The 25,360-nt window shown below is 37.4% G+C and overlaps 2 protein-coding genes and 1 long non-coding RNA gene across 4 annotated transcripts in view; 1 reads left to right on the plus strand and 2 right to left on the minus strand.

Annotated features, from left to right (window-relative positions):
- Positions 1 to 1,130, minus strand: part of RANBP17 (RAN binding protein 17) — a 182,129-nt gene extending 180,999 nt beyond the window's left edge. Inside the window, exon 1 of one of the 2 annotated variants that reach the window (XM_026710357.2) lies at positions 949 to 1,130. In XM_026710357.2, coding sequence (XP_026566142.1) covers positions 949 to 966 — 18 coding nt within the window. In that variant the 5' untranslated portion in view covers positions 967 to 1,130. The remainder of the gene's footprint in view (positions 1 to 948) is intronic. The other variant, XM_087918698.1, reaches the window with a different exon arrangement.
- LOC148127853 (uncharacterized) lies at positions 1,055 to 12,287 on the plus strand. The gene is made up of 4 exons (XR_015740520.1): positions 1,055 to 1,392; positions 1,520 to 1,604; positions 8,989 to 9,073; positions 10,893 to 12,287. It is a non-coding gene; the product is annotated as an uncharacterized LOC148127853 (long non-coding RNA).
- Positions 12,288 to 21,115: 8,828 nt separating this feature from the next.
- GABRP (gamma-aminobutyric acid type A receptor subunit pi) overlaps positions 21,116 to 25,360 on the minus strand; it is a 30,268-nt gene continuing 26,023 nt past the window's right edge. Inside the window, exons 9-10 of the mRNA XM_026710383.2 lie at positions 23,725 to 23,918; positions 21,116 to 22,855 (exon numbers count right to left, since the gene is read on the minus strand). Coding sequence (XP_026566168.2) covers positions 22,550 to 22,855; positions 23,725 to 23,918 — 500 coding nt within the window. The 3' untranslated portion in view covers positions 21,116 to 22,549. The remainder of the gene's footprint in view (positions 22,856 to 23,724; positions 23,919 to 25,360) is intronic.

Here is a 25,360-nt window from a genome sequence, read left to right on the forward strand (position 1 = left end):
ATAGCAGATGAAGAACATATGCTGTCTGTTCATGGGACTAAAGAATGGGGATTTTTTTTTTAAGGAATTCTTAGCAATTTATTTCAGCATTTTGGGGAAGAAAAAAAACACATAACCATGCATGGACGCTATGAATACAGTAATAGGTCCTTGAGATTGCGTTTATTAAGGAAAGAGGGATTATTGAAAAAATGGAGTTTAATCTAGATAATCTAAGATGAAGAAATCTCTCAGGCAGCTGAATCTCCGCAAATACACTATAAAATTTTAAAAAATATTTTTCACATACATGCCATCTATATAATCAAATTTTGCCTCAGTCACTCCTAGTTTCTACAATAAAAATTTCCACCTGCTCTACAACGATGCAGAGAGCCAAAAACCTTGCCTGGGCTTGAAGAAATAATTCTGGAGTTTGCACGCAGGTTTTGGGGTTGGTGTAACTTGAACCTCTATAACTCCACTCTTCTCTGCCACTATTGCAGACACCCTCTACCTCTGGGACCGCTGCCCAAAAGCCAAGCACTTTCTAAAGAGCCATCACTTTTTAAAAGACCACCTCCTCGGGAGTCCACCAAACACACACACACACCCACACCCCATTTTGCCACCTCTCAACAACGAGAAAGGGGATGTTCCTCCCACCCCACTCCCAGGTCTCCAAGGGCTGACTTTCCTCTGCTTCCACCCTCCTCTCTGCAAAGCCTCAATTGGGGGAAGAGAGGCGGGGAGGTGGAGATGGCAGGGAGGGGGGGGGGGGAAAGCCACTTCTCGCCTCTCCTCCAAACACAGCCCCCCTGGAGGCACTGCCTGCCTAGGAGGATGCATTACCTATCCTCCCAACGCCTCGTTCCCCGGCAGCCTTTCAACCGCCCTGCTTTTTCTCCTGGCCCAACGGCCAGTCTAAGGCGCCCAACGCCCACCGCCCCCATTCCCAGGCACACCAACCTGGCCGCCCAGCGCCATCTTCCAGGCAGGAGGGTGACGCCGAGAGGAGCCGGGGCGGGGGAGGCGCAGGCTGCTGCGGTGCCCAGGCGGGCGGGCGAGCTGGGAGGAGCGAAGCGGAGGGCAGCGGGGCCCCGCCGCCAGGAAATGTTCGCGCCGGCAGCGGCTTGGAGCAAGCGGAGGAAGGAGGGAGGCAGGGCGCGAGCGAGTTTAGGCGGGAAAAGGGAAGCGATTGCGGGGGAGCCCGGTGGAAGGAGGAGGCCGAGCCGAAGCTACCCCGTCGCTTTCCTTCCGCTTGGTTTTAACTTTATGCGGAGGGAATGCAGCGCGAAGCCTGGTGCAAACGCTGCCCGACTTATGAAGCCAAGTGCACACAGTGCTGGCCCGGGGTTGAGTGCAGCGCCAGCTGAGTCGGCCACAATTGATTGCATCCTGCAACGCCGAGCGGTAAGGCATTCCTTGCAGTGGCGGCGGCTTGCTTCAAGTAAACGCTACACCCAAACCCGTTATGGCTGAGCGTGGGGCGTCACACCAGTCTCGGCCATCGGCATGTTTTCTCTCCTCATACCTATAGGAAGAAGAAGCGGGAACAGAAAGAGAGGGCCGGACGAAATACCCCTGGCTTTTAGCAGTTTGCAGTAACAAACTACTTCTCAGAAGTAAGCAGTCTCTGAAAATATGTGCCATAAGCGTGCACAGAGTTGGGTTCTTCTTTCTTTAATATCTCCTGAATTGCTTTATCCCAAGACCTCTGGAGACCTATTTATTTTTCTCCTGCCTTGATTTTTGAGTCATGTCAAGGCCACATACATACAGTACTTAGTGCTCCTATTGCTGAGAGAGGCTGGCCCAAAGCCACTCTCCTGGTTTTCTAGCAGAAGAGTGGAACTCATCTCCTATTTCTTGCCCAGCATCTTAGCCATAACATCAAACTGGCATACTGACATATAGCTGCATGGACTCTGTATACCCCAACCAGGAAATGATGAGGCATAGCACTTAAGGGTTAAAGAGAATGAGAAGTGGGGATAGTTTAAGCCTACCCCCTAAGAAGCACCCTGGGTGCTGTCACTTGCTCTCTGCAAACTCAACAAACTTCACCAGTTTGTTGGGGATAATTCAGAAGCTAGGAGTATAGATGCTGCCTTGCACTGAACAAAGGTGAGATAGAACACTTTTCTGAATTAACCTATTTTACATAACAGTAAACTCAACATAAATGCACATCATACTAGAGTAAAATGTGGCTCCCACAACTTTGCAGGTACAGGTTAGGCTAAAATCGGAGGCTGCCCCAAAGTCTCGCTGTGAAATGAATGAAGATTAAATCTGCATGTAACCCTTCCTCATTAAAAAACTGCCCATTACTGTACATCAAAGCTGCCTAGGTTACTTTGGCACATCAGGGTAAAATCATATAAGCACTTCTTCCAGTCAGGAAAAATACAGCAATTAATTACATGCTGCTCTTTCACTTAATTTCTGTTACCTGAAGTGAGGGCCTTACATCCTTGCAGATTCTATTGCCCACCTATAAGAATCCCTGATGCTGATGTTGCATATGAAAAACTTGAATGCCTGTACATTTTCATTTATTTTATTTAGCATATGGCATGTACAGTGGTCATGCAGTCACTGATATATATATACACACACACTCATATAGATATGTATTTAGATATGTGGACAATCCAATATAGGAAGTAAAATACTAAAGATAAAACCATAATAAAATCACCATAATATGGAGCCCTAGAATTGCAATGGGATAGATCTTACAATTCAACATCTAAGGAAGCTAACCATCTAATTGCTTCTGGTGTGGCTGCTATGACATCCCAGGTGCCCTGAAATTTTCTGAAGAGAGACATTCATGAACTATATGTGTTATCGTTTTTTCTGGAGCACCACAACTGCATTGCAGGTTCTCAACCATTCCCCACTTAAAGAGCTTGATGCCTGTGTATGAGGGAGGAAGAAAATATGGTTTATTTTTGGCTTGTGTATTTCTTAATATAAACCTGGGAGTCACCTGAAGATGGGAATTACTGTAAGAATGTGCTCATAAAAGAATGTATATATTATCCTTAACAATTTAATGAATTTATTTATGTATTTATTTGATTTGATTTGTATGCTGCCCAACTTGTCTAGAGGCAACTTCGGGCAGCTTACAAATATTCAAAGCCAATAAACAGGAAAAATAATAATAACAACAAATTTATAATTAAAAGATAGAGAGGAAGGGAGCAAGATGCATACAGTAGAGGTGGGATCTTAATCCAATAGACACCTCCAAAGTGATGCACCTTCCCTTGGAGCCTCAGGCCAGCGGAGAGAGCCAGATCTTCAGCTCTTGGAGAAAGTCAATAGGGTGGGTGAAAATCTGACTTTGGGACACAATGTTCCAAAGGGCAGGAGCCATGGTAGAAAAACCCTTTTCTCCTGGACCCTGCCGGCTTGACCAATTGTCAGTATTTACTTTTAATTCTTCCCCACATTAAAGCTGTTCTCATGAGCTATTACTTTTTGTAATGCCAGTTTAAGAGTGTTCAACCCAAAGAAAATTGCAGATTATTGCCCTGAAGCCCAAACCAATCATGTTTAGCACCCTGTGTGAAGCCAACCAAGGGCATCTAAATCTTGCTTAGATATAAGATGGCATTGTTTCAATCACAGACAGGTACATTGGCATGGTTAACTAATGGTAATTTCTGTCCCCTTATCAGTTCCAACACAAACTGATAGGTTATTATGCCATTTGACATCAACATAGGAAGGCTAAATTACATTGGCTTTTTAAAACCAGCCTTCTATTTTGGCATGGACAAAGTCATGAAATTGTTTGATGGGAAGATATGATAGAAAGGAAAGTGATAGAAATGAGGACCAGAAAAATGAAGAATCAATGCCTTTATTTGGGGCAAAATGGGAAAAGTAATAGAATGAAGCTGTGTCCTGAAATACAAAATATTTTGAATTTTGTAATAAGCTGAAAATGCAATATTATAAGTTGTGGCATTAGAACAACAAACATACAAGCAATACATGTTAAGAAAATGTTGTGAAATATAATTGAAAGCCATCATTCAGAGGTATGTGTAATAATTTCCTTGAGAACATAGATAAGTTATATTAAATTCAATATGTCCACACATCTATCTCACCTAAAGCTTATATGGGCATGGCCTATCCTAAATGCTCAAACATTTTTGGAAGACAAGAAAAGGAGTGGATGGATCTGTTCCTGGGAGTCAGGTTGCATATAAATTTATTCCTTAAAATCAGGAGAGTAACTTTCTTTCCAATTATATAGGATTATCCTTTTTGCTTTGTCCCAAGCTCAGTCAAATCAAAGCTTTCTTCAATTTGACAAATCCCAGAGTTTAAAAATATAATCCAACTTGAGATCTTGATATATAATATTTCACCCCCAAATTGTGCTATTTTTAAATTTGAAACAATGCAATGCAGAACAAGACCAAATCAAGTAAGTTAAAGAACCTTTGCATTTCTTCTGGTGTTAAGATAAGAAATCTAATGTCCATCTGTTTTAAATATTCTTTGAGGAGTCCAATAAACTCAAAATAATATTTTTAGATGAGTTAGTAGCCACTACCCTTCCATCACAAATGTGCCTTCTGAGTGTAATTTTCTGCCACGGTTGTAAAATGTTATTTTCCACCTTATATCATCTTCAGCATTCTTGTGTATTTTGGCTGGTGTGCTTTATTTTATTATAGCCCAACCTAGCACTTCATTGCTTACTTTGCAGAGGGAAGAACATCCCCTTAAATGGCAATTAACACTAATACTACAGACTAACCTCTGCATTTTGAACCAATTGAAGTTTTAAAATTTCGTTTTAAAAAAGGGAAACTTTTAGTATGGCATACAATGTTCTTAGATGAATAAAGACAGATATACATATCCCAGGATAATGTTGTAAGTTCGAATCCGGGTTGGTCGTCAGAAACAGAGATTTACTCTTCCCGGTTTTTGGACTCATACTGGAGCCCATCTTCTGAGACAGACAAGGAGAGTCAAACTCATTGGTGCAGTGATTAAAGTCATACATTCAGTGTTGCAGGTACTAAGATTGCTGGCTGTACAGGTACAAAGGTAGCCAGGAAAATGATTGAAGCCTGGGAAAAGTGCCCCTTGTCACTTAACAGGAGTGCTGATTTACCACCAGCTTATTAAGTACTTAGGAGCTGAGGGCTTGGCAACAAAAGGAAACAACAGCCAATCGCCAACCATCAACATACCAATCAACCAATAGGAAGGCACCACATAAATACGACTCAGAGAATAGCCCAAAGTATATAGTCCAGTAGAGAAAAGTTCTCTGAAGATGGGCTCCAGCATGAGTCTGAAAGCTCGAAAGAGTAAAACTCTGGTCCCGGTGACCGACCCATATTCAATCTTGCAATATTCTTAGAGATTCCTGAAAATGTTTTTCCCCAGTCACTTGAAGGAGAAGGTAGAAGTGTTTCATTCCCGCTCCCACTGTATCCTGTGAATCATGAATGCAGAATCCTTATCAATTATAGGAATCTTTCTGTACACGTGAGGGCTTCCACATGATTTTTTTTTTAAGTTTTAAAATAAAATTTATTTAAGTTTCATATATTTAAAACATTTAAAAAGAAACAAACAAACATATAAAATATATATACACATGTACATTTTGCAGCAGGTATTGAGCATTAGTTACATTTTTCTTTTGTTTTTTTCCTTTTACCCCATAACATTGACGTGAACTACCTTGTTACAATACCTTCCTCATTTTTTTAATGTTTTAATTTCACAGAACACTTTATAATTAAACGCATGTCCTTCATAATTTCATACCTTGTTCAGTTATCAAATGTTACTTTTTTTTTAACCATTCATACCAACAGTTCTAAACTTTGTAGTATTCACTATCTTTGTTGTTTTTTAGTAATTTGGTTAAGCTGTCCATCTCTGCACACTCGTAAATTTTTTTAATGACCATCTCTGAAGCGACAATACACAGTTTCCAATTTTGAGCATAACTTATTCTGGCTGCCGTTATAATGTGCAAGATTAAATATTGATTTTTTTTTTCTATGTTTGAGTCTATCATACCCAGCAAGAAGGTTTCGGGTTCAAATTTTACTTCTTGTTTAGTTATATTTATAATCCAATTTTTGATATTTTTCCAAAACTTCTGCGCATATGGACATGTCCACCACATATGGAAGTATGTTCCCTGGGTGCAGTTACACTTCCAGCAGTTTGGGGGGAGGTTCGGGAACATCTTAGCCAGTCTCGCGGGTGGCAAGTGCCAACGATACACCATTTTATAGAGATTCTCTTTGTACGAGGCTCACATAGTTAGTTTGTAGTTTATTTCCCAAATAAGTTCCCACTTGTCTAATTCAATACTGTGGCCCACATTTTTTGCCCAAATTATCATACACTCCTTGACTGTTTCTTCTTTTAATTTATAATCCAATAGATATTTATAAATTTTACTAATCAGCTTTCTTTCCTCTCTGTGCCAAATTTTATCTAATTCTTGGTAGGTCATGTTAAAACCAAATTGTTCTTTATCTTTTTTATAATGCGATTGTATCTGCGCATAGGGCCACCATGCTATCTCTTTTCCTTGAATTTGTATTTGATTCCTACCCTTTAACTGTCCAGTTTGATATAATAGATCTTTATATCTTACAATATTATCAAAATCTAAAACATTTGGATGTGTAACTGCCTCCATTGTAGATAACCACAGTGGGACCTTACAGTAATGTACTTTTTTTATCTTTTCCCAAATATTTAGTAATACATTCCTTATATAATGCCTTTGAAAGTACAAGTTGTGTTTACTCTTTCCATCCCACATAAATGTGTGCCATCCAAGTTGGAGATCAAAACCCTCTAATGTTAAGATCCTTTTATTTATCAAATTAACCCAGTCTTTAAGCCAGGTTGCTATCGCAGCATAGTAGTATGTTTCAAAATCTGGAAGACCAAAGCCTCCTTTCTTTCTATCGTCCTGTAATAATTTATATTTTATTCTGTGTTTTTTCCCTTGCCATATAAATTTGGATATACGTTTAGTTCTTCAAAAAGCTTTTTTTCCAACTTGATTGGCACTGTCTGAAATAAGAACAACAATTTTGGCAAAATATTCATTTTTACTACTGCAATACGACATAATAGAGATATTTATAATTTAGCCCAATTATCTAAGTTGTTAATTGATCATAATTACCTTTTTTAATTGATGAGCACCTAGCTGTCAGCCATACCCCCAAATATTTTACTTTATTTACTACCTGTATCCCTAATCTTTTTGTTAGTTCTTCCTTTTGTTCCTTTGTACATTTTTTCATTATCACTTTTGTTTTTTCTTTATTAATTTTTAACCCTGCCACCTTTCCATATTGTTCTATTTCTTTCATCAAGATAGGTGTCATTTCTAGGGGATCTTCCACTATAAAGGCCATATCGTCAGCAAATGCTTGAAGTTTGTACTCCTCTTTTTTAACTTTTAACCCCCTGATCTCTTGAGTTTGTCAAATTTGTACCAGTAGTGCCTCTTCTGCCAATATATAAAGTAGGGGAGCCAAGGGACATCCTTGTCTTACACCCTTATTTATCCTTATATTATCTGTGTTTTCCCCATTTATTAATATTTTTGCGGTTTGGGTATTATATATTGTTTTAATAAATCCTAAAATAATTTTACCAAATTTCATGCCTGTCAGTTGTTTAATAAGAAAATTCCAGAAAAGGAAGGGACTTGATTGTTCAGCAAATGTCTATTCCCAGAGAAGACCAAAAAAAAAAAAAAAAAGAATTTGGACACCCAGAAGAGGGTTCACTTGAACATTTGTTGTTAGTTGCGAAGTCATGTCCGACCCATTGTGACCCCATGGACAACGTTCCTCCAGGCCTTCCTGTCCACTACCATCCCCCGGAGCCCATTTAAACTCACGCCTACTGCTTCAGTGACTCCATCCAGCCACCTCATTCTCTGTCATCCCCTTCTTTTTCCCTCAATCTTTCCCAGCATTAGGCTCTTCTCTAGTGAGTCCTTCCTTCTCATTAGGTGGCTAAAGTATTTAATATTAACATAAGTTATCTTTCCCATTCTCATGTGAGGCTTCTTTAATGCTTCAAAAAGAGCTCCTTCCTAAGCATTCCTTCTTGTAAAAGCTTTGTAGCCTATTCTTTTTATGTATGTGCAAATCTATTAGTTGTTACCAATTCACCAGAAATGAAAAAGTACCTTGTGGTGATTCCATCTGGATAAAAGTACACAGGCAAACAACAATCTACAAGGCTCCTGTCACCTTTTATTTACAGTCTATACTCCCAAAACCTATTTCTTGTGAAAGTATCATAATTATATTATGTCTATTGTTGTTTTAATAGCACAAATTCTGGCTATGTATCCTAAGTTCATTGTGCCTTCTCTTTAAGGAACGCAGAATATAAGTGCCGCACAATATGTCCATTGTGAGTCAAACTGAGGGAGAATATAAGGGATATTATGAGTATTTTGATATTCATGAATTGAGTTTGGAATCTGAAATGAAACTGAGTGGGCCATCAATTCAACATTCTTTTGCCACAGCATGACCAGCTTCATTTTTTAAAACTTTCCTCCCAAAATATTGTTTTGGTTCTTGTTTCTTCTGTTCTGCACAATGAAGCAAAACATCCCATCTGTTTCCAAGCATGCTTAGATCTTTTATTCCACCACCCCTCCCCGAATGATGGCTGTTAATTTTGAACCCAGCATGAAGGACAGTTATAACTGTAAACTCTGATTTGCTGCAATTCCGCTTGGGCACTAAATTCTATTTTATAACTTTCATTTTGATCAAGCTATTAAAATCATTATGTTTGGGGAGGACACAATTTAATCACTGTGCAGATTTCAATCACACTTTCAGATTAAATGTGTAAAAGACTGGGCCATTGCAATCACAGGGCTACGGCAAAATATAAAAAGCTTTTGTGGGAATATTTTTCCTTTGAATATTTACAAAATCTATCCTCTAGGGGGACTCAAACCAGTCCATTAATCTGGTTCCAGTTTGGAAAGTGAAAATTGAAAAATGAAAACTATTGCTGTGGTCAACTACTGGTAGGTAGGATACACACAATGGATATAGTTTGTGTGGAAGCTATTATTTTTAGACATTGTTCCCCCGTCTCCCCCAAAGACGCTGTCTTCCTGCAAAGCAAAGGGACTGGGCAGGCTTCAACATAATTTATCTTTCACACATTCATGGCAGAGTCCCGACACATAACTTGAAGAAACAATCCTTTTGTGGCAGCCATTTTGTGACAAAATCCACACTAGGGAAAGGGAGAAACATATTGTATAGACTAGAACAAGTATGAATCATGAAATAATAGAGGCAGGAGTTCATTTGGGAGTGAGGCCTTCTATTCAGGACAAAATAAGAGCTCCAGATATTTTTACTGTTGTAAATTAAGTTAATATTGATTAATGGAGGTCTTCAGACAAGTGTATAAAGAACATTCATGTCATGGCCTCAATATTTAAGTGATATCTCCAGAGGATTACCTATCTCATGCTGCAAGCAACTCATGGTTTCTCCAAGTTCTGTATTTAGTAACTCGCAGTAGTTATGGGTCATTCAGGAATACAGATGAGAGACTATATGCCATGGAGAAAGTTTGTATTTTCTATTAAAATCTGTCACCAATTTGATAGCATATAATCAGTCAATCAACCAAAATATTGTTTCAAGAAATGGGTTGTTCCCAGCTCTCTGACATTTATTGTGGGGTTTATGTTAAGTTTAATAACCCACCCCTATGTATCCTGACAATCACTCCTCCAATTAACTAGTAATGAGATTCACTTTCAAGCATCCCATTTATAGGAGTAGAGTCTAATGCTGGAAAAAACTTAGGTTTGTGAGGTTTACTGCTGCAGAAATGTGTATTCTGTTTGAACTGCTGCCTTTAGGCAGGCAACCTGCTCTGGAATTGCTGGAATTTGAGAACCTTGAGGGAAGGAAAGACATCTTTTCTTTTTTCTTTCTTGGACTCAGAATGAGGGAATTTAATTCACTATATCTAAGCAGGCAATAAAGGCAGAAAGAGTCGCATTATTCAGAAACATTGGGGGGGAGTCTTCTCTGGAGATCTAATATGGGGCCAATGATACGGTTCTGTTTAGTCCCATTCTCTTGTTTGTCTTCTCTTTCCACTGAAAAAACATTACTAATATTGTGATTGCTAATTATGTACTTGCTGCCGTTTCTGACTTTTTAAAATAATCCCATAAGCTTATTGTTCATTGTCCCATGTATTGCCCAGGGTTCTCAGGCAAAAAACTCCAAGTGCTCCTGAGACCTTGTATAGTTATAAACACCTGTCCTAATAATTTTTTTTATAAGAACATAGATGAAAGAAATTGTGCAGAATATTGGAAAATTAAAAATTGAAGGCAATATTCCCTATTCAGACTACTTTGGGCGCTTATAGATAATTTGTTGGCTGGGTGACTTTGGGCTAGTCACTTTCTTACAACCCAACCTACCTCACAAGGTTGTTATTATACGGAAAAGAAGAGGAATAGGGAGTATTAGGTATGTTCACTGGCTTGAGTTATTTATAAAAATAATAAAGGCAGGAATTACAAGTACGTACGTACATACATACATACATACATACATCATACATACATACACACACTAGTTCTTCCATTGCCCAATTCTTCCATTTCTATTCAGACTTAATCAGGATGGAGCTGAGATGTTTTAGTTGTTTGCAGAGAACTAGAACCACTCAGCCTTCTTAACGAAGGATAGCACAGGAGGCTGTCAATCAGTCATGGTTGAGCCACTCGAAAAGTACGTATAACTAATGCCTCCTGCTTTCTCAGTGTTTTAACTCAAGTGTCCTTTTCCTTGCTTTTTTTTTCTAAGGAAACGAAATTCATGAATTGCTAATGTGGTCAGTTGTATTCAAAACTCCTTATTCTGGCATAGCAGCTGTTTCATGTGCAAGCAATTGGGATTCAAGCAGCTGGATACAGGTGCCCATTGGAACTCCAAGTAGTGAAGAATTGACATTTGCCATAGCGGAAGATTTTTTTCATTGGAGGCTAAATTGCTATTTGTCATGATTGCCCATGCCCCTCAACCTTTCTAAAACTTGCTTCTAATTTACTTTTTTCAGTTTACAGGAGGGGGAAAATATTAGTTTGGGAGTAACCATGTTTAATTGGTACTTATGTTTTTGCCCTGACCACACAGTTTCTTCCAATGTAATCTCAAACAACAATCAAAGTCTAAGTGGGTTGTTTCTCTCGAAAGCTCATATTCTTGTTACATCCTGATAGAAGTAGTGCAATTAAGTAAGTTTTACTAAAGACTTAACAGTTTTTATCTGCATGAAGATAAGACCCTTTTTATAGTCCTGCCTTACTTCAAAATGTGTGAAGATAGACAATCATTTTTACATTCCTCTTAAGTCATGCTCTGGATGTTTGCTCAAAGTCCAATTCTGAATATGCAACTGATATATAACATTGTTATATATCTGTATGTGTATGTATGTGTGTGTGTATGTATATATATACACACACATACACACGGACTTATACTAGATATTTATTGCAAAAACAACACAATTCTGAGCAGTTCAAAATATGGGACATGGAAATCTAGCAAAACTATATATGAGGTTTTCCAGGTGCTATCACAATTTACATAATATGCAATATTTTATAGCTAATTGCACCCCCAAATTATGTCTTTGTAAATGGCCTTAGTCACTAGGCCTACCTGACAGGAAATTGTGGCCATAGGAACATTATGGTTTGAAACATAACATTGTATGTTATCATATCAGGGCACATTTTTATTACTGTAGCACAATGACTATGCAGCATATGTTAGTAAGTAATTGTTATATATCAACTTTTCTGATCTGGAAGTTTCCAAGTATATTGGACCGTTGCCCCTACTGACAAGGAAATACCAGAGTTGAAGACCAACATACCTGGCCGTGATATGAAACCATTGCACCTTGCAGAAAAGCCTACATTATTCCATAGTCATTTATTTTCATAGCTCAATGCAGAACTGTACTATATCCTCTTTGAGATGCCTCCCAAAGAGCTTGTCAAATTATTTGGAATTCTGTGAAGAAATTATGCTGGTTGCTAAAAAAGAATAAATCATTTGCACATCAAGCTATAAAGTTGGCAGCGGATTAATAATTCATCTGTCCATTCAGTTATCGTTTTGTTTTTTCCCACATGCCATTAAGATGCATGCAGAGATTTTCTTCTGATATAATAAAATAAACTTCAACCTATTGTGTGGTGTAATTAATTCTGCCTAACACCGTAAGGAACTTCAGAGATCTTATTTTTCAGAATTAATCAAACTATATACCATCCCTTTGTCTAGGGCCTCAACCTTTCTACTTCAGAATTCTCCCTATGTGGCCCTTGAAAGATAGTCTGGCCATAATTACTGAAAATTAGTGATGGTGTTTCTTCCATTTTTAAAGTCAGAAATAGATGGAAACTAGGATATGTCCCAAAAGAGACGTTATAACGTTTTGAACAAAACTATCTAAGCCATCCAAAGCTTCCCTTTAGCCAGCTTTTTTAATATAAAGACTGATGTAACAATCTTCTTAATCTATTGCAAACATGTACGGTTTTGTATGATTGTTCCACCAACAACAGCCCTTGGTCCTATAACTGTCCTGAAAGTTTGCCTATCCCAGCTTAAAATAATTTCTACCAAAAATGAATCATGACATACATACGATCACAATTGAGCCCCAAATTTCCATTGCTAAGTGAGGCAGTTGATAAGTGAAATTTGTCCCCTTTGGGATGTCTTTTTGCTGAGGTTCTTAAACGAATCACTTCAGTTAAGTGAATCATGTAGTTCCTAAGTTTAGTGAATTCGGCTTCCCCGTTGACTGTCGGAAGGTTGCAGATGGTAGTCACATGACCCAGGACAATGCAACTGTCAGAAATACACGCCAGTTGCCAAGCTCCTGAGTTTTGATCATGTGATCATGGAGATGCTGTGACGGTTGTGTGAAAACCAGTCATAAGTCACTTTTTTCTATGCTGCTGCAACTTTGGTCACTAAACAAATGGTTGTAAGTAAAGGACTACCCGTATTTGCTTTCGTATTTGCTTATAACTATCTTCTGTTTTCTACAAATGGGGGAATATATAGAAATACTAATATTTATCCTAGGAATTAGATAATGTTAGCAAAATAAGTCTGACCAGCCATGTGATGTGGTTGCAAAGAAAGCAAATGTTCCATTTTAAGCTGCATCAGAAAAAAACTAATTTCCAAATTAGAGGAAATAGTTGTTTCCACTCTATTCTGCTTTGGTCATATTGCATTTTGTGTCCAATTCTGGGCCCTTCGTTCATGGATTGGAGGAAGAAAATAATGAGATCAGAGAACTTGGAACTTAAGCCCAGTGAAGATAAAGGGAAGAAACTGGCTGTAATTAAAAGGACAAAAGAAAAATATGATAACACTTTTTCTTTTTAAAAAAACCCATATATTTTCTGAAAATATATAATATAAAAAGCAGCCCAGATCTTCTCTTCCATACTCAGATGGTCATAGGATAATGGATTTAAGTTACAGGAGGGCAAATGCTGTAAGGAGCTTGAACTGGAACCAATTATCCCAAAAAATGTTGAACTCTTTCTCACTGGAAGAGCTAAATTCTAGGACCGCCTATTTCTAAAGAGCATCATGATCTTTTAAAAATACCCTCTATATCTTTCGATCGATGAATTATGATTGCTTTATTGTAAAGAAGTATCCTGTTAAAGTGACCATGTCCATATGTCACATGGTAGCAATATGCCATGCTGTGGCATCGTTCTACCTTTGATTCCCAGGTATTTCAAAAGAATATTTTGAAGAAAATCTCTTGAGGTGATCCTGAAGATCCTGAAGCTGAAAAAACTTACCAAAAGCTTGCCTTCTTTTCTTTAAGTGTTTTTGCTTTGCTTTAGTGCCACTGTAAACATTTTGAACAGGATTTCTCATTGTGACTGTAAACTGTAAACATTTAATGTTTATTTTATAATGCTTATTTAATATGATTGCCATAATTTTATTGTCCTGGATGGAACTTCATGTTTTGGAAGAATAAGAACCAAACAAGAGAATGACAATGCAAAATGAACAAGATAGTGTCACCTATATATATTGCACCAAAATTGTCTGTCTTTTTCCATTGTGTGGGGATAGTTCTTCTATAAGCTGAATTAATTCAAGAATTATATTTCAATGTTCATAATTGAATGAAAGTATAGGGAACCATGTTGCCAGTGTTTTAGAGACTGCACTCTCAAATGTTAGTGGTATGATCTGGGTATCACAGGAAAAGCAGTTCAAGGTCACACATTACACCTCCCTGTTTATGGGAATTTTTATTTGAGAAAATGTCAGCGAAAAAGCAAATAATGAACCTTCTAGAATTATAAACCTGGAAGAGATAGCATTTGCGGCAATACTTTTAGACAGTAGTATTCTCCAGCTTTTTGACTGATAAAGGGCTGTAAGGTGAGGTTAATTGGAGTTATTGTCCAAAACACCTGGAAGACATCAGATTAGCAATCCTACTTTTAGATAACTCAAGATGACAATTTATTCTCTAATCAGATCAAAACCTGCACTGACATAGATTGTGCATCTATCTCAATCTCAATGATAGTATACAATGATTGCAGGTTGCTCTGTTGTACACAGACTGAGACTCTGGGGTATCCAATTAAACATTTAAACTATCAATTAAATACCATTCCTTTCCTGCATTACAGGAAGTCCTCAATTACAAACATTTATTTAGTGACCATTTGAAGTTACAATGGCACTGAAAAACTGATTTATGACAATTTTTCATTTATGAGTATTGCAGCATCTCCATGGTCATGTGTCCAATATTGGCCATTTGGCAACTGGCATGTATTTATGACAGTTGCATTTTCCTGGGGTCATGTGATCACCATTTTTAATCTTCCCAGCTGGTTTCCAACAAGTAAAGTCAATGGAGGAAGCCAGATTTGCTTAATGACCGCATGATTCCCTTAACACAGTTGTCAAACTAGTGACCCGCAGGCCAAATGTGTCACACACAGGCCACGCCTACCTCAGCTCCGCGAAGGGGAAAAAACGTGATACATCATGTGATGGCAACGTGACACTGCGAGTTTGACACCTGCGCTTTAACAACTGGAGTGATTTGCTTAACAACAATGGCAAAAAAAGGTTATAAAATAGGGCAAGAATCACTTAACAAGTGCCTTAGAAATTTTAGGCTGAGTTGTGGTCATAAATCGAGGACAACCTGTAGAGGATCCTTTTTGCTTCAATCAATGTTTCTATCCTTTCTGTATGTGAACTTTAGAACAGGAAGATGTTATTGCAAGGTTTTCCCTCAGATACACAGACATCAGCAGCAATTTACCCTTCCTTTTAAGGGATCATGGATCTCTCTAAATGTGATGTTTTCCCCATCCAATTTGAACAGTGGATACAGAAACGATTCTCTTTGTCCAACTTGCAGACTGCTTTTCTGTGTACATCATTCTGGACAGCAGCCAGGCTGATTTAATATTGTCTCAGCTTGATAATTTGTGGGCCCAAAGCATAATTTAAAACAGCATGGTCCATAGTTATCTTCTTAGCTACAATGACACCAGGTGGAAAAGGGTTGAACAAGTTGCAGTAAATTACCAGGACAGCTATATCCAGTAGGGATTCATCCTTTTGGATTGAAATCAGAAGATGCAAGACAATGTCACATTCCAGTTGTTGTTTTTGAAACAGAGGTTGACAGAAGAACTATAGGCTTTTAAAATTATATTAGCACCAGATTTCTCCTGGTACCAAGGTGTGGAGATTGAACTTGCATTGCCTCTTACTTACCAGCTCTACAGCCCCGGTGGCATCAATATTACAAGCAAAGCACAGTTTCTGCTTTGTTGCATCTTAAATGACAGCTTTTCTAGGCTCTAGTCTGGGAAAGGAACGATTCCCACTCCTTCATGGTTGGCTTGTTGTCCTTCATAACAGTGCTTCCAGTATATGCAATCAAGCTATACACCCATTAAAGAAATCTCATGGCTTGAAAGAAGACAATTAAATTGAATTGAATACCTTATTTGGCCAACTGGGATTACACAAGGAATTTGTCTCTGGTGCAGAAGCTCTCAAGTGTGCATGCAAAGCAACAGAATCATCATCATCATCATCATCATCCCAGAAAGGGGTAATAAAGAATATAATATGAAGGATAAATAATACTACAGCCGTACAACATGGGCAAATATACATAAGCCATTAGACAGCACTGTGAGAAGAGCAACAAAGATGATTAGGGGACAAGAGGCTAAAACATGACAAATGGTTGCAGGAACTGGGTATGTCTAGTTTAATGAAAAGAAGGACTAGGGGTGACATGATAGCAGTGTTCCAATATCTTAGGGGCTTCCACAAAGAAGAGGGAATCAAGCTATTCTCCAAAACACCTGAGGGCAGGACAAGAAACCATGGGTGGAAACTTATCAAGGAGAGAAGCAACTTAGAACTAAGGAGACATTTCCTGACAGAACAATTAATCAGTGAAACAACTTGCCTCCAGAAGTTGTGAATGCTCCAACACTGGAAGTTTTTAAAAAGATGTTGGATAACCATTTGTCTGAATTGATGTAAGGTTTCCTGCCTAAGCAGGGGGGTTGGACTAGAAGACCTCCAAGGTCCCTTCCAACTTTTTATTCTATTCTACTCTATTGATTCACACAATATACGGGTCTTCTAGGGAAGGCAGGCTGGTTGCAATCATTCTTTCTGCAGTCTTAATTTTCATTGAAGCCTGCACTTGTCCTGTTTGCCTGCTGTACCAAACTAAACAGTTACAGAGGTACAAATAAAAGACTCTATAATTCCTCTGTAAAACTATACCAACAGTCAGAAAATTTTGAATTGACAGAGAAAGAACAGTCTTTGTTGTGCCTTTTTAATTATGGTTCTAATGTTAGGTATCTGTTTCAAGTCCTGGGAGATTATAGAACCCCAAAACTAAATAATTATTGTTTTATTTTCCCCACCAATAATCCCTGTAATTTGGGGTCACAGAGAATTAAGAGAATACTACCTGCAAAGCATATGAAAGAGAAGGCCAGAAGAAATGCCTTTACAACGTGACATTAACAGGTCATAGTGAATACATGATACATAAATCTCAACTTCTTTTTTCTTCATCGGTTCTTCCTTATTTTTTTGGAAATAATCATAAATACTACAATGTATGTTTTATAGCACTGGATTTTCTCTCATTTATATTTTCAAGTTCAAAAGATGGCCTTATTGATTCCAAGCAATGTTTTGATTTTTGTTCTAGGGGTAAAATATTTCTGTCAATCATCTCAACAGCCTATTACCAACATCCAACCTAGACAACTAGTGATCTCAGGAAGTAGATAACAAAGTTTCTATACATTAGAACATTCTAGTTTAGCTAAAAGACAGAAAAGTAAAATTATAGTTCTTTTCAATATTCTGTGGAAAACAATTAAAATATATAAAGTGGGTTATTAAAATATGTAAAATTTATAATTTAATTATAAGATTACAAAGCTTTATAGTCTAATAACTCTGGTGTATTTTGCATAACAGTGAACAATTGCTTTCTTAAAGCACACAGTAGAATCATTTACTTGATGCTGGAGATTAAGTTAATTATGGATCCCTTGGCTTTGACTAATGGTTTTAATAATCACATTACTGTAAAATTAACTTATTCCTTACTATGCTTATAGCACTAATGATGAGAATTATAAAATTTATGCATCTTCAAAGTAAAATTGGCATAGAAAGCTGCCTCTAAATACAGCAGCTCCTTGGAGAACATTTAATGGATATCCAATCACTTCTGATTCTTCTCTCATTTATCCTCACCACTCGTTTACTAATTTCTTCTGCTTCTAAAATCTCATGGCAATTACTAGTTTGCAAGCTAAAGTATGAACTGTTTTTCTCAGAAGATGTACAACACATTTTACTTGTAACCAAAATGCTTGGATTTGGGAAAGGTCATGCAGGGGTAAAAATAGGCATAGCATTGATTCCCATGTCATCATCAGGAAAGGAGAATTTGAGTCACGTGAAGACATTGTAAAATGATAAAAGGTACTGCTTCCATTTTTTTTCCAGGAATATTCATGGACAATTCAGTTTTCTAATAATTCTGTTAGTTTCCCATACTGATACCTTTCTGTCATGCAGAAGATGATTTCATTGTGACCATAAAAGCAATAACACTCCAACTTGATCAGTAGAAATATCATTTTGGGAGGAAACACAACTGGTGCAAAAAGACATAACGCATGGAATTTGTAGGGATAATTCCTACCACTATTGATTTTATTAATTTTACTGAAATTTCTTATTCTTCCAAATTAGGATTACCGGATTTGGAATTTGTTTGATTGGTTATTTCTGTAAAAGAAAATACACAGATGGGAATGAGTATATGCATGAACATCTCTAACCCTGAATCTCATCTCATATCCACTTACGTGGTACAATCATTTCTACTCAAATGTAGTTACTGACATATTAGATAATATGCTTTTGGCCATACTGGTAAAAAAAAGCATTAGGAAAATGAGTAGCAATTGTTATATTGTTAAATAACAATGGAAATAATAGCAAAATAGGTCACTTCCTGTCACACATTACACTATGTTTGTGGAAAGGATGGGGAAGTCATATGAATTATCAATTTTGCTTGTTCTTTGTTCCTCGTATCCCCAATTGAAAATTTGATTAGGCCTTGAATTGATGATTAGGTCAATCAACAGAGTCAGATTTTAAGATACTTCCAGAAGACCCAAAGGATGGGTGTCAGTGGTGGGATTTAAATTTTTTTACTATGGGTTCTGTAGGCATGGCTTGGTGGGTGTGGCTTGGTGGGCGTGGCAGGGGAAGGATACTGTAAAATCTCCATTCCCACCCCACTCCAGGTGAAAGATACTGTAAACAGTATGTCTCTTCTGCCATGGCAATTGAAGTAGGCCAATTGGGGCGAGACAGTTCTTTGGATACACTGGTCCCATGCCATAAAGAGCTTTAAAGGTGGTAAGCAACACCTTGAATTGGACCCAGAAGCATACTGACAACCAATGCAGCTCATGCAACAGCAATATTATGTGCACCAGCTCCAGAATTCTGTACTGCTGCATTCTGCATCAATTGTAGAAATATACTCTTCAAAGGTAACCCCATTGCAGCAGTCCCAAATCCTTTTGTAGAGGTTAGTTATCCCTTCTAATGGGTCTGGTCCTTGTTAATAGCAATGACACTTATACTTATATACCACTTCACAGTGCTTTACAATATTCTAAGAGGTTTACAGTATCAGTGTATTGCCCCCAACAATCTGGCTCCTCATTTTACCGACCTCGGAAGGCTGGAAGGCTGAGTCAACTTTGAGCCAGTGAGACTCAAATGGCTGAGCTACTGGTAGCCAGAAATCAGCAGAAGTAGCCTGCAGTACTGCATTCTAACCACTGCGTCACCACAGCTCTGAATATCTTATGGGAGGATCAAGCCAGTGCTCACAAAACCCCATATTCACAATATTTCAAAATAAATTTTGTAGATTTTTTAAAAATTTTGTTGGAAAAAATTAAAATCTTGAGAGAGAATCAAATTTTGGGTGAACAGTAAATTTCAGAAGATCATTTGCAAGATTCCCTCCTTTTTAAAATTATTATTTTGCTATCATTCTACTATTGTATAAGATTGTGAAATGGCACAAAAAAAATTTTAGATAGTTTACGGCAGTATTAATGGATCACAACATTTAATTCCATGTAAAGATCATCCTGAATTCTAAGCAAAAGGAACAGGATCTTGATAGAGGAATACATCAGATTTGGATGAAGATATGTGTGTGTCTGTTTGCCAGACTTTGGGGGTTTGATTTTGACTAATTGGAAGGTGCATTTTAATTCCATTTGGCTATTTTCATTTTTAGCACTTAGCACTAGCATTGTTTCAAATACCCTGGGTACTTACATTGTTCCAGAATACTATTATCTTGTTTTAGCTTCACGGAGAGAAATTATCTCATAGAGTAAATGAAATTTCTTATGACAACTCTCTTTAGAAGACAAAACAACAAATATCTCCAATAAAAGTTGATTCACATTGTTATCAGTAAAAGTGATGCTTCTCCATCAACACATTCATGAAACACATTCCTCTGGAACTGCAGTGCCTTTACATGAATTGTTTAGGAAATTGCATTTGTATTCATTTCCTTCCTTCCACTTGTGATATTACATTAAACTTGAGATTATTTTGTATTATGCTACATGACATGGTGACATTTGGCATGTGACTAATAAAGATATATTTTAACATTAAAAATTACTTTGACATATAAATTAATGTCAAGCTTTGTTGATTGACATACACAACACACACACACAACCACACACTGAAGTCTTGCTAGATTTGAATAAATTCTGTCTAAATAAAAGTTGGACAATGAAACAAAAACCATGTAGAGCTCCATGCCAGTCCCTGGTGAAAGTGAGATAGTGTTACTCAGGGTTGGATGGTCAGCCACCAATGAAAATGACTTGAGTTGGCCTTGTCAGCTGTGTGTTATTACTGGACCTGTTTACTATTGGATGATTTTCAAACAGGCACTTTTGATCTTCACAGTGGATTGTAAGGAAATGGTTCGATAAAATGTTATTACAGAAAAAATCCACAATGTTCCCTATGTTTAACTCTCTTGATAGAAAAGTCAGAAAAGTTTGAACCAATCACAGAGTAAACACCTGTTAGAGAAACTGATATGCAGCCTAGAAGTTCTCCACCACCCCATCTGGAAACTATATTCAGTCATTTCAGGAAGTTAATAATCAGCCAGCTTATTTCTAATCACATTTGGAAATGTTCAAACTTACTACTTTATGGATATTCAAGACCTTCAAAACAGTTGGCTTAATTGGACTACTGGTGAGTTTATTTTGTTTGGATTTAATGAATTTTAAACAAAGATTTATGAACTAAAAATAATATACAATTGACAAAAAGAAAAAAATAGGTAAAGGACTATTGGAAGAAGTATATTTTTGTTTATAATTTTAAAAGAGGGTGAAAAGTTATATTAACTTATCCTCTGTGCAATGAAATTTGGAAACCATTTCTTTATTATTTTCTTTGTTGATATTTTTTCTTTTTACTTTTTTTCTTTCCTGTACCTCTCATTACTTTTGTTTCTTTCTAGTTTGATTTGTATTAGGTTTTATTATACTTGCTAAAAGCTTCAATAATTTTTTTTTTAAAGAAATACCCTACAGTGCCCAGTTGCCCTAGTTTGGGTTGACGAAATGCAAAAAACATACTTAGCTACCTGCTTCATTACTTAAAATTCTGTATATCAATATTAAACATATTTGCAGAATGAATGTAGTTAAGTGACTGGAGAATCATCGGTGGGCTAGAGAGTTTTTGAAATCAAGTAACCCCATCCATTATTTTATATGGGAAGCATCTGTTAATTTATTCACTGCACAATATGTGGTACATTTCTTGAATTAGACATTGGTCAGTTTAATGATTAATCACCACAGTAAATGGCTTAGAATTTTATCCAATGTGAGCCTATATTAAATATACAATAGATATCAATTTTTGGATCCTATTTATGGCATAGCACCAGATAATTTGTTATTATTATCTCTTTACTGAAAAAAATATCAATTGATTTTAGAAGAAATATTCTGACACACAAACTGGAATTTCTTCTCCTTGGCCAAGTCACAATTGGCATTATGTTTTATTGGCTTTTCAGAAAGCAAATAGGATCTGCAATGGGCAGATATGAGTGAAGAATCTTGTATTAAATAATGGGGCTTAACTCTTGATCTTGTTGCAATCCAGGCTTCATTGGGTCCCCAATATCTGTTATTTTCACTGGAAAAGAATTTCCATTTGTGCCAACCGTGATCTCTCTCCTCTTGATATAAAGAGCAAGCATGAGGAACCAATTGGGATTGCAATTGTAGATCATCAGTTAATTTGTCCTATCCCTCAAAACACTAAACTCTGGTCTAAACTAGACTTCTTATATCTATAAGCTGTAAGATACAAGAAGGTTGTATTAGCTAATTTGGACATGGTTCAGAGAACAATCCTATGACCTTTAATCAGAAACAAATCTTCATTGGTACTTAACATACATGTGAAAAGGAATATTTCAAAACCTGGATTATTCCTTGGCCCATAGTCTATGACTCTTGCTCTTCTCTACCTAAGGACAGGGACATCATTCTTTGGACCATATCGAAAATATGGCAGATACATTTTGACATGGGGGGGGTCAAAACAGACAAGCCATCTATCCAAGCCTCTTGTTGATAGGTTCTTAAGAACATTCATTTCCCTTTCATAACAAATTGCCAGTATTTGCTACATCCATGAAACATCTATATACATTGAAAGTAAAATCCTGAAATCCATTTTCAGTCCCTCTTCTACACAGAAAAGGCACTTTTCTAGAAAATCAAGTAATAGCCCCAGTAGAACAGATTGACTAGTATGAAAAAAAAAGGAAATAACCATTTTGAATAGCAATCGATTTTGCTTGGATTTTGAATTGTAAAATAGCTGGAGAGTCTCTGAAGTTTGTTCTTCAAGATGTATTGAATTTTATCCTTTGGGCTCAAAGGTAAGCTGTTGCAAGAGGCATTATCAATAGGGACAAAATTTATTTTTTGATTGAAACTGGAAGTGAGTGATGTATTGAATATATCGATGGTGGTTTTATTTTCAGTTTCTCTGGTGACATCTTTTGTAGAAGTCTAGAATAGACCAGAGTTACAGTTAGATGACAGAGATATGTCGTGACCTAAAATATTCAAAATTTAAAAAAGCAGATATAAAGAACAGACATTTAATATAACTGCTGCTAACGTCACCTCACTTTGGGATTTTAACAAACAATATAAATCTTAGCAAAAGCCAAATTCTGATTTACCACTACTAAGGCCAGAAGGGCCAAATAACAGCAATAGCAACAACAATAATAACAACAACAACAATAATAATAATAATAGGTATTCAATCAACATATTCTAAATATAAACATAATTTTGGGAATCTCTAGCTCAGGGGTGTCAAACTCAATTTCATTGAGGGCCTCATTAAGGGTTGCATTGTGTTTGATCTCGGGCTGGGGTGGGAGTGGCCAGGAGTGGGTGTGGCCAGCTCAACATTCCTGTTGGGGGTGCCTGTGATGGCCTGAGTGCTCTGCCAGTGAAAACAGGCTCTTGTGCCCTCCCGAGTTCCGTTTTCACTGTCAGAGGGTTGCAGGAAAATGCTGTTTAGGAGCCCGTTTTCTCTGACAGAAGCACCGCAGGCCAATTGTTCACAGTTTCCAGGGCGGCCCCACAGGCCAGATCTAATACCCCGCAGGCCAGATCCAGCCCCCGGGCCTTGAGTTTGACACCCCTGCCTTTCCTGAATAAAATTAATTCTCGTAATACCACAAGCGGCATATTTTTTAGTTGTTGCTCACAAAAACATGCCATGATCCTCTAGCTAATTCTGCTTGAACTCTGGAACCAGACAATAATGAAGGGAGAGTAGCCTTGGCTATCTAGCTATCCACACATTCATCCATCCACTGAAAATGGTTGTTCACTGCATAATTGGACTGAACGAGGTTTACCTTCTGGGTCTCGTTAGCTGCATGTTTCTGTGATGTGATGTAATGCACTACTGCATATTCCACCAATGCCCCAAATATAAAGCTGAAGCAGATGCCCAGGTAAATGTCAATGGCTTTTATAAAACCATTGGCATTTGTCATTGACTTTCGGGACCCCATCATCAAAGTTGTCATTGAGAGAACTGTGGTTACACCTGGAAAATTCAGTCAGATATTTTTAAAAACAAAAAAATTGAACATGAAATACTTTTGGTTTTTGTGTGAAATTTGACACAACAGATGGTGCTTCCATGGGTACCTTTTTGTGAGAAGCCATGGATAATCATAAACATCTGGTAGTTTCTGACAAGTGAGAATACTTTCTGTCTTTGTTTTTTACGGCCATATTGTCTCATCAAAAACTTTTGATGATAGCAGAAAACAGCCATGTAACCAAATAGATTTTCCCCATAGCATTTACACTGTGGAAGTGGGAAGGATTAAAATCTCCATTCAAACTGTGAGACTGTCAAGAAATAAAATATCTTTCTTTCTTTCTTTCTTTCTTTCTTTCTTTCTTTCTTTCTTTCTTTCTTTCTTTCTTTCTTTCTTTCTTTCTTTCTTCCTTCCTTCCTTCCTTCCTTCCTTCCTTCCTTCCTTCCTTTCTCTTTTTCTCTCTTTCTTTCTTTTTCCATCTTTCTATCATCTTTCTATGTATCTTTCCATCTTTTTATCCATCCAACCAGTCCATTCTAACATCAAGCCTTCAAGGAACATTCAAATTATTTTCAAGTGTAATGCAAAGGGTCCTGCAATAAGTATAGCATGTGTGAGGGGTACTACTGAATCTTATTCTTATATGAAGGAGAAGGATATCCTAGAACAATATTTTCTTTATAGTACAGAAATCATTAATGGTGAGCAATAATGTAGTGATGGTCAATACATCTTTTGTGAAATTTGATGTTTTCAGAGAGTTGAGCCACTATTATTAATCCTCTGCTTGAGAAATATCTGATAATGAAGATAGTGTAAAATATAAATACATATTACCCCCAGGGGTGGGATTCAAATTTTTAACAACCAGTTCTGTGGGCGTGGCTTAGGTGGTGGGCATGGCTTTGTGGTCATGTGACTGGATGGATATGGCTTTGGTGGTCATGTTATTGACTGGGTGTGGCCAACTCAATATCACTCACATCGAGGCACGCATCTCCTCGCCTGGCCTCTCATGACTGTGGGGATGCTGCAACAATCGTAAGTGTAAAAAATGGTCATAAGTCACTTTCTTCAGTGCCATTGTAACTTTGAATGGTCACTCACTCCACACAAGCAAAGTACCAGCAAAGGAGGGGGAAAAAACTCCGGAGAAGTTCCTGAGGCAGGAAGTCTAGTCTTGCCAAGAATGTAATAAAAGTTAATGGAGAGGCAGTTTCTGTAAGCAACACCAGAATGTTTCCTTCCTGCCTTCCTTACAGGATTAGGCCAGTAATTGCTTCTAACAACCAGTTCTCCGAACTGCTTAGAATGTTAACAACCAGTTCTAGCGAATAGGTGCAAACCTGTAGAATCCCACCCGATTATCCCGTATTCTGATATTCGTAAGGTTGACATGCAAGGATATTTTACATTTTACATTTTTCATTCAATACAGCTT

This window comes from Pseudonaja textilis, chromosome 1 (assembly GCF_049901715.1).
Source record: "Pseudonaja textilis isolate UNSWEBS1 chromosome 1, rPseTex1.2, whole genome shotgun sequence".
NCBI lineage: Eukaryota > Metazoa > Chordata > Lepidosauria > Squamata > Elapidae > Pseudonaja > Pseudonaja textilis.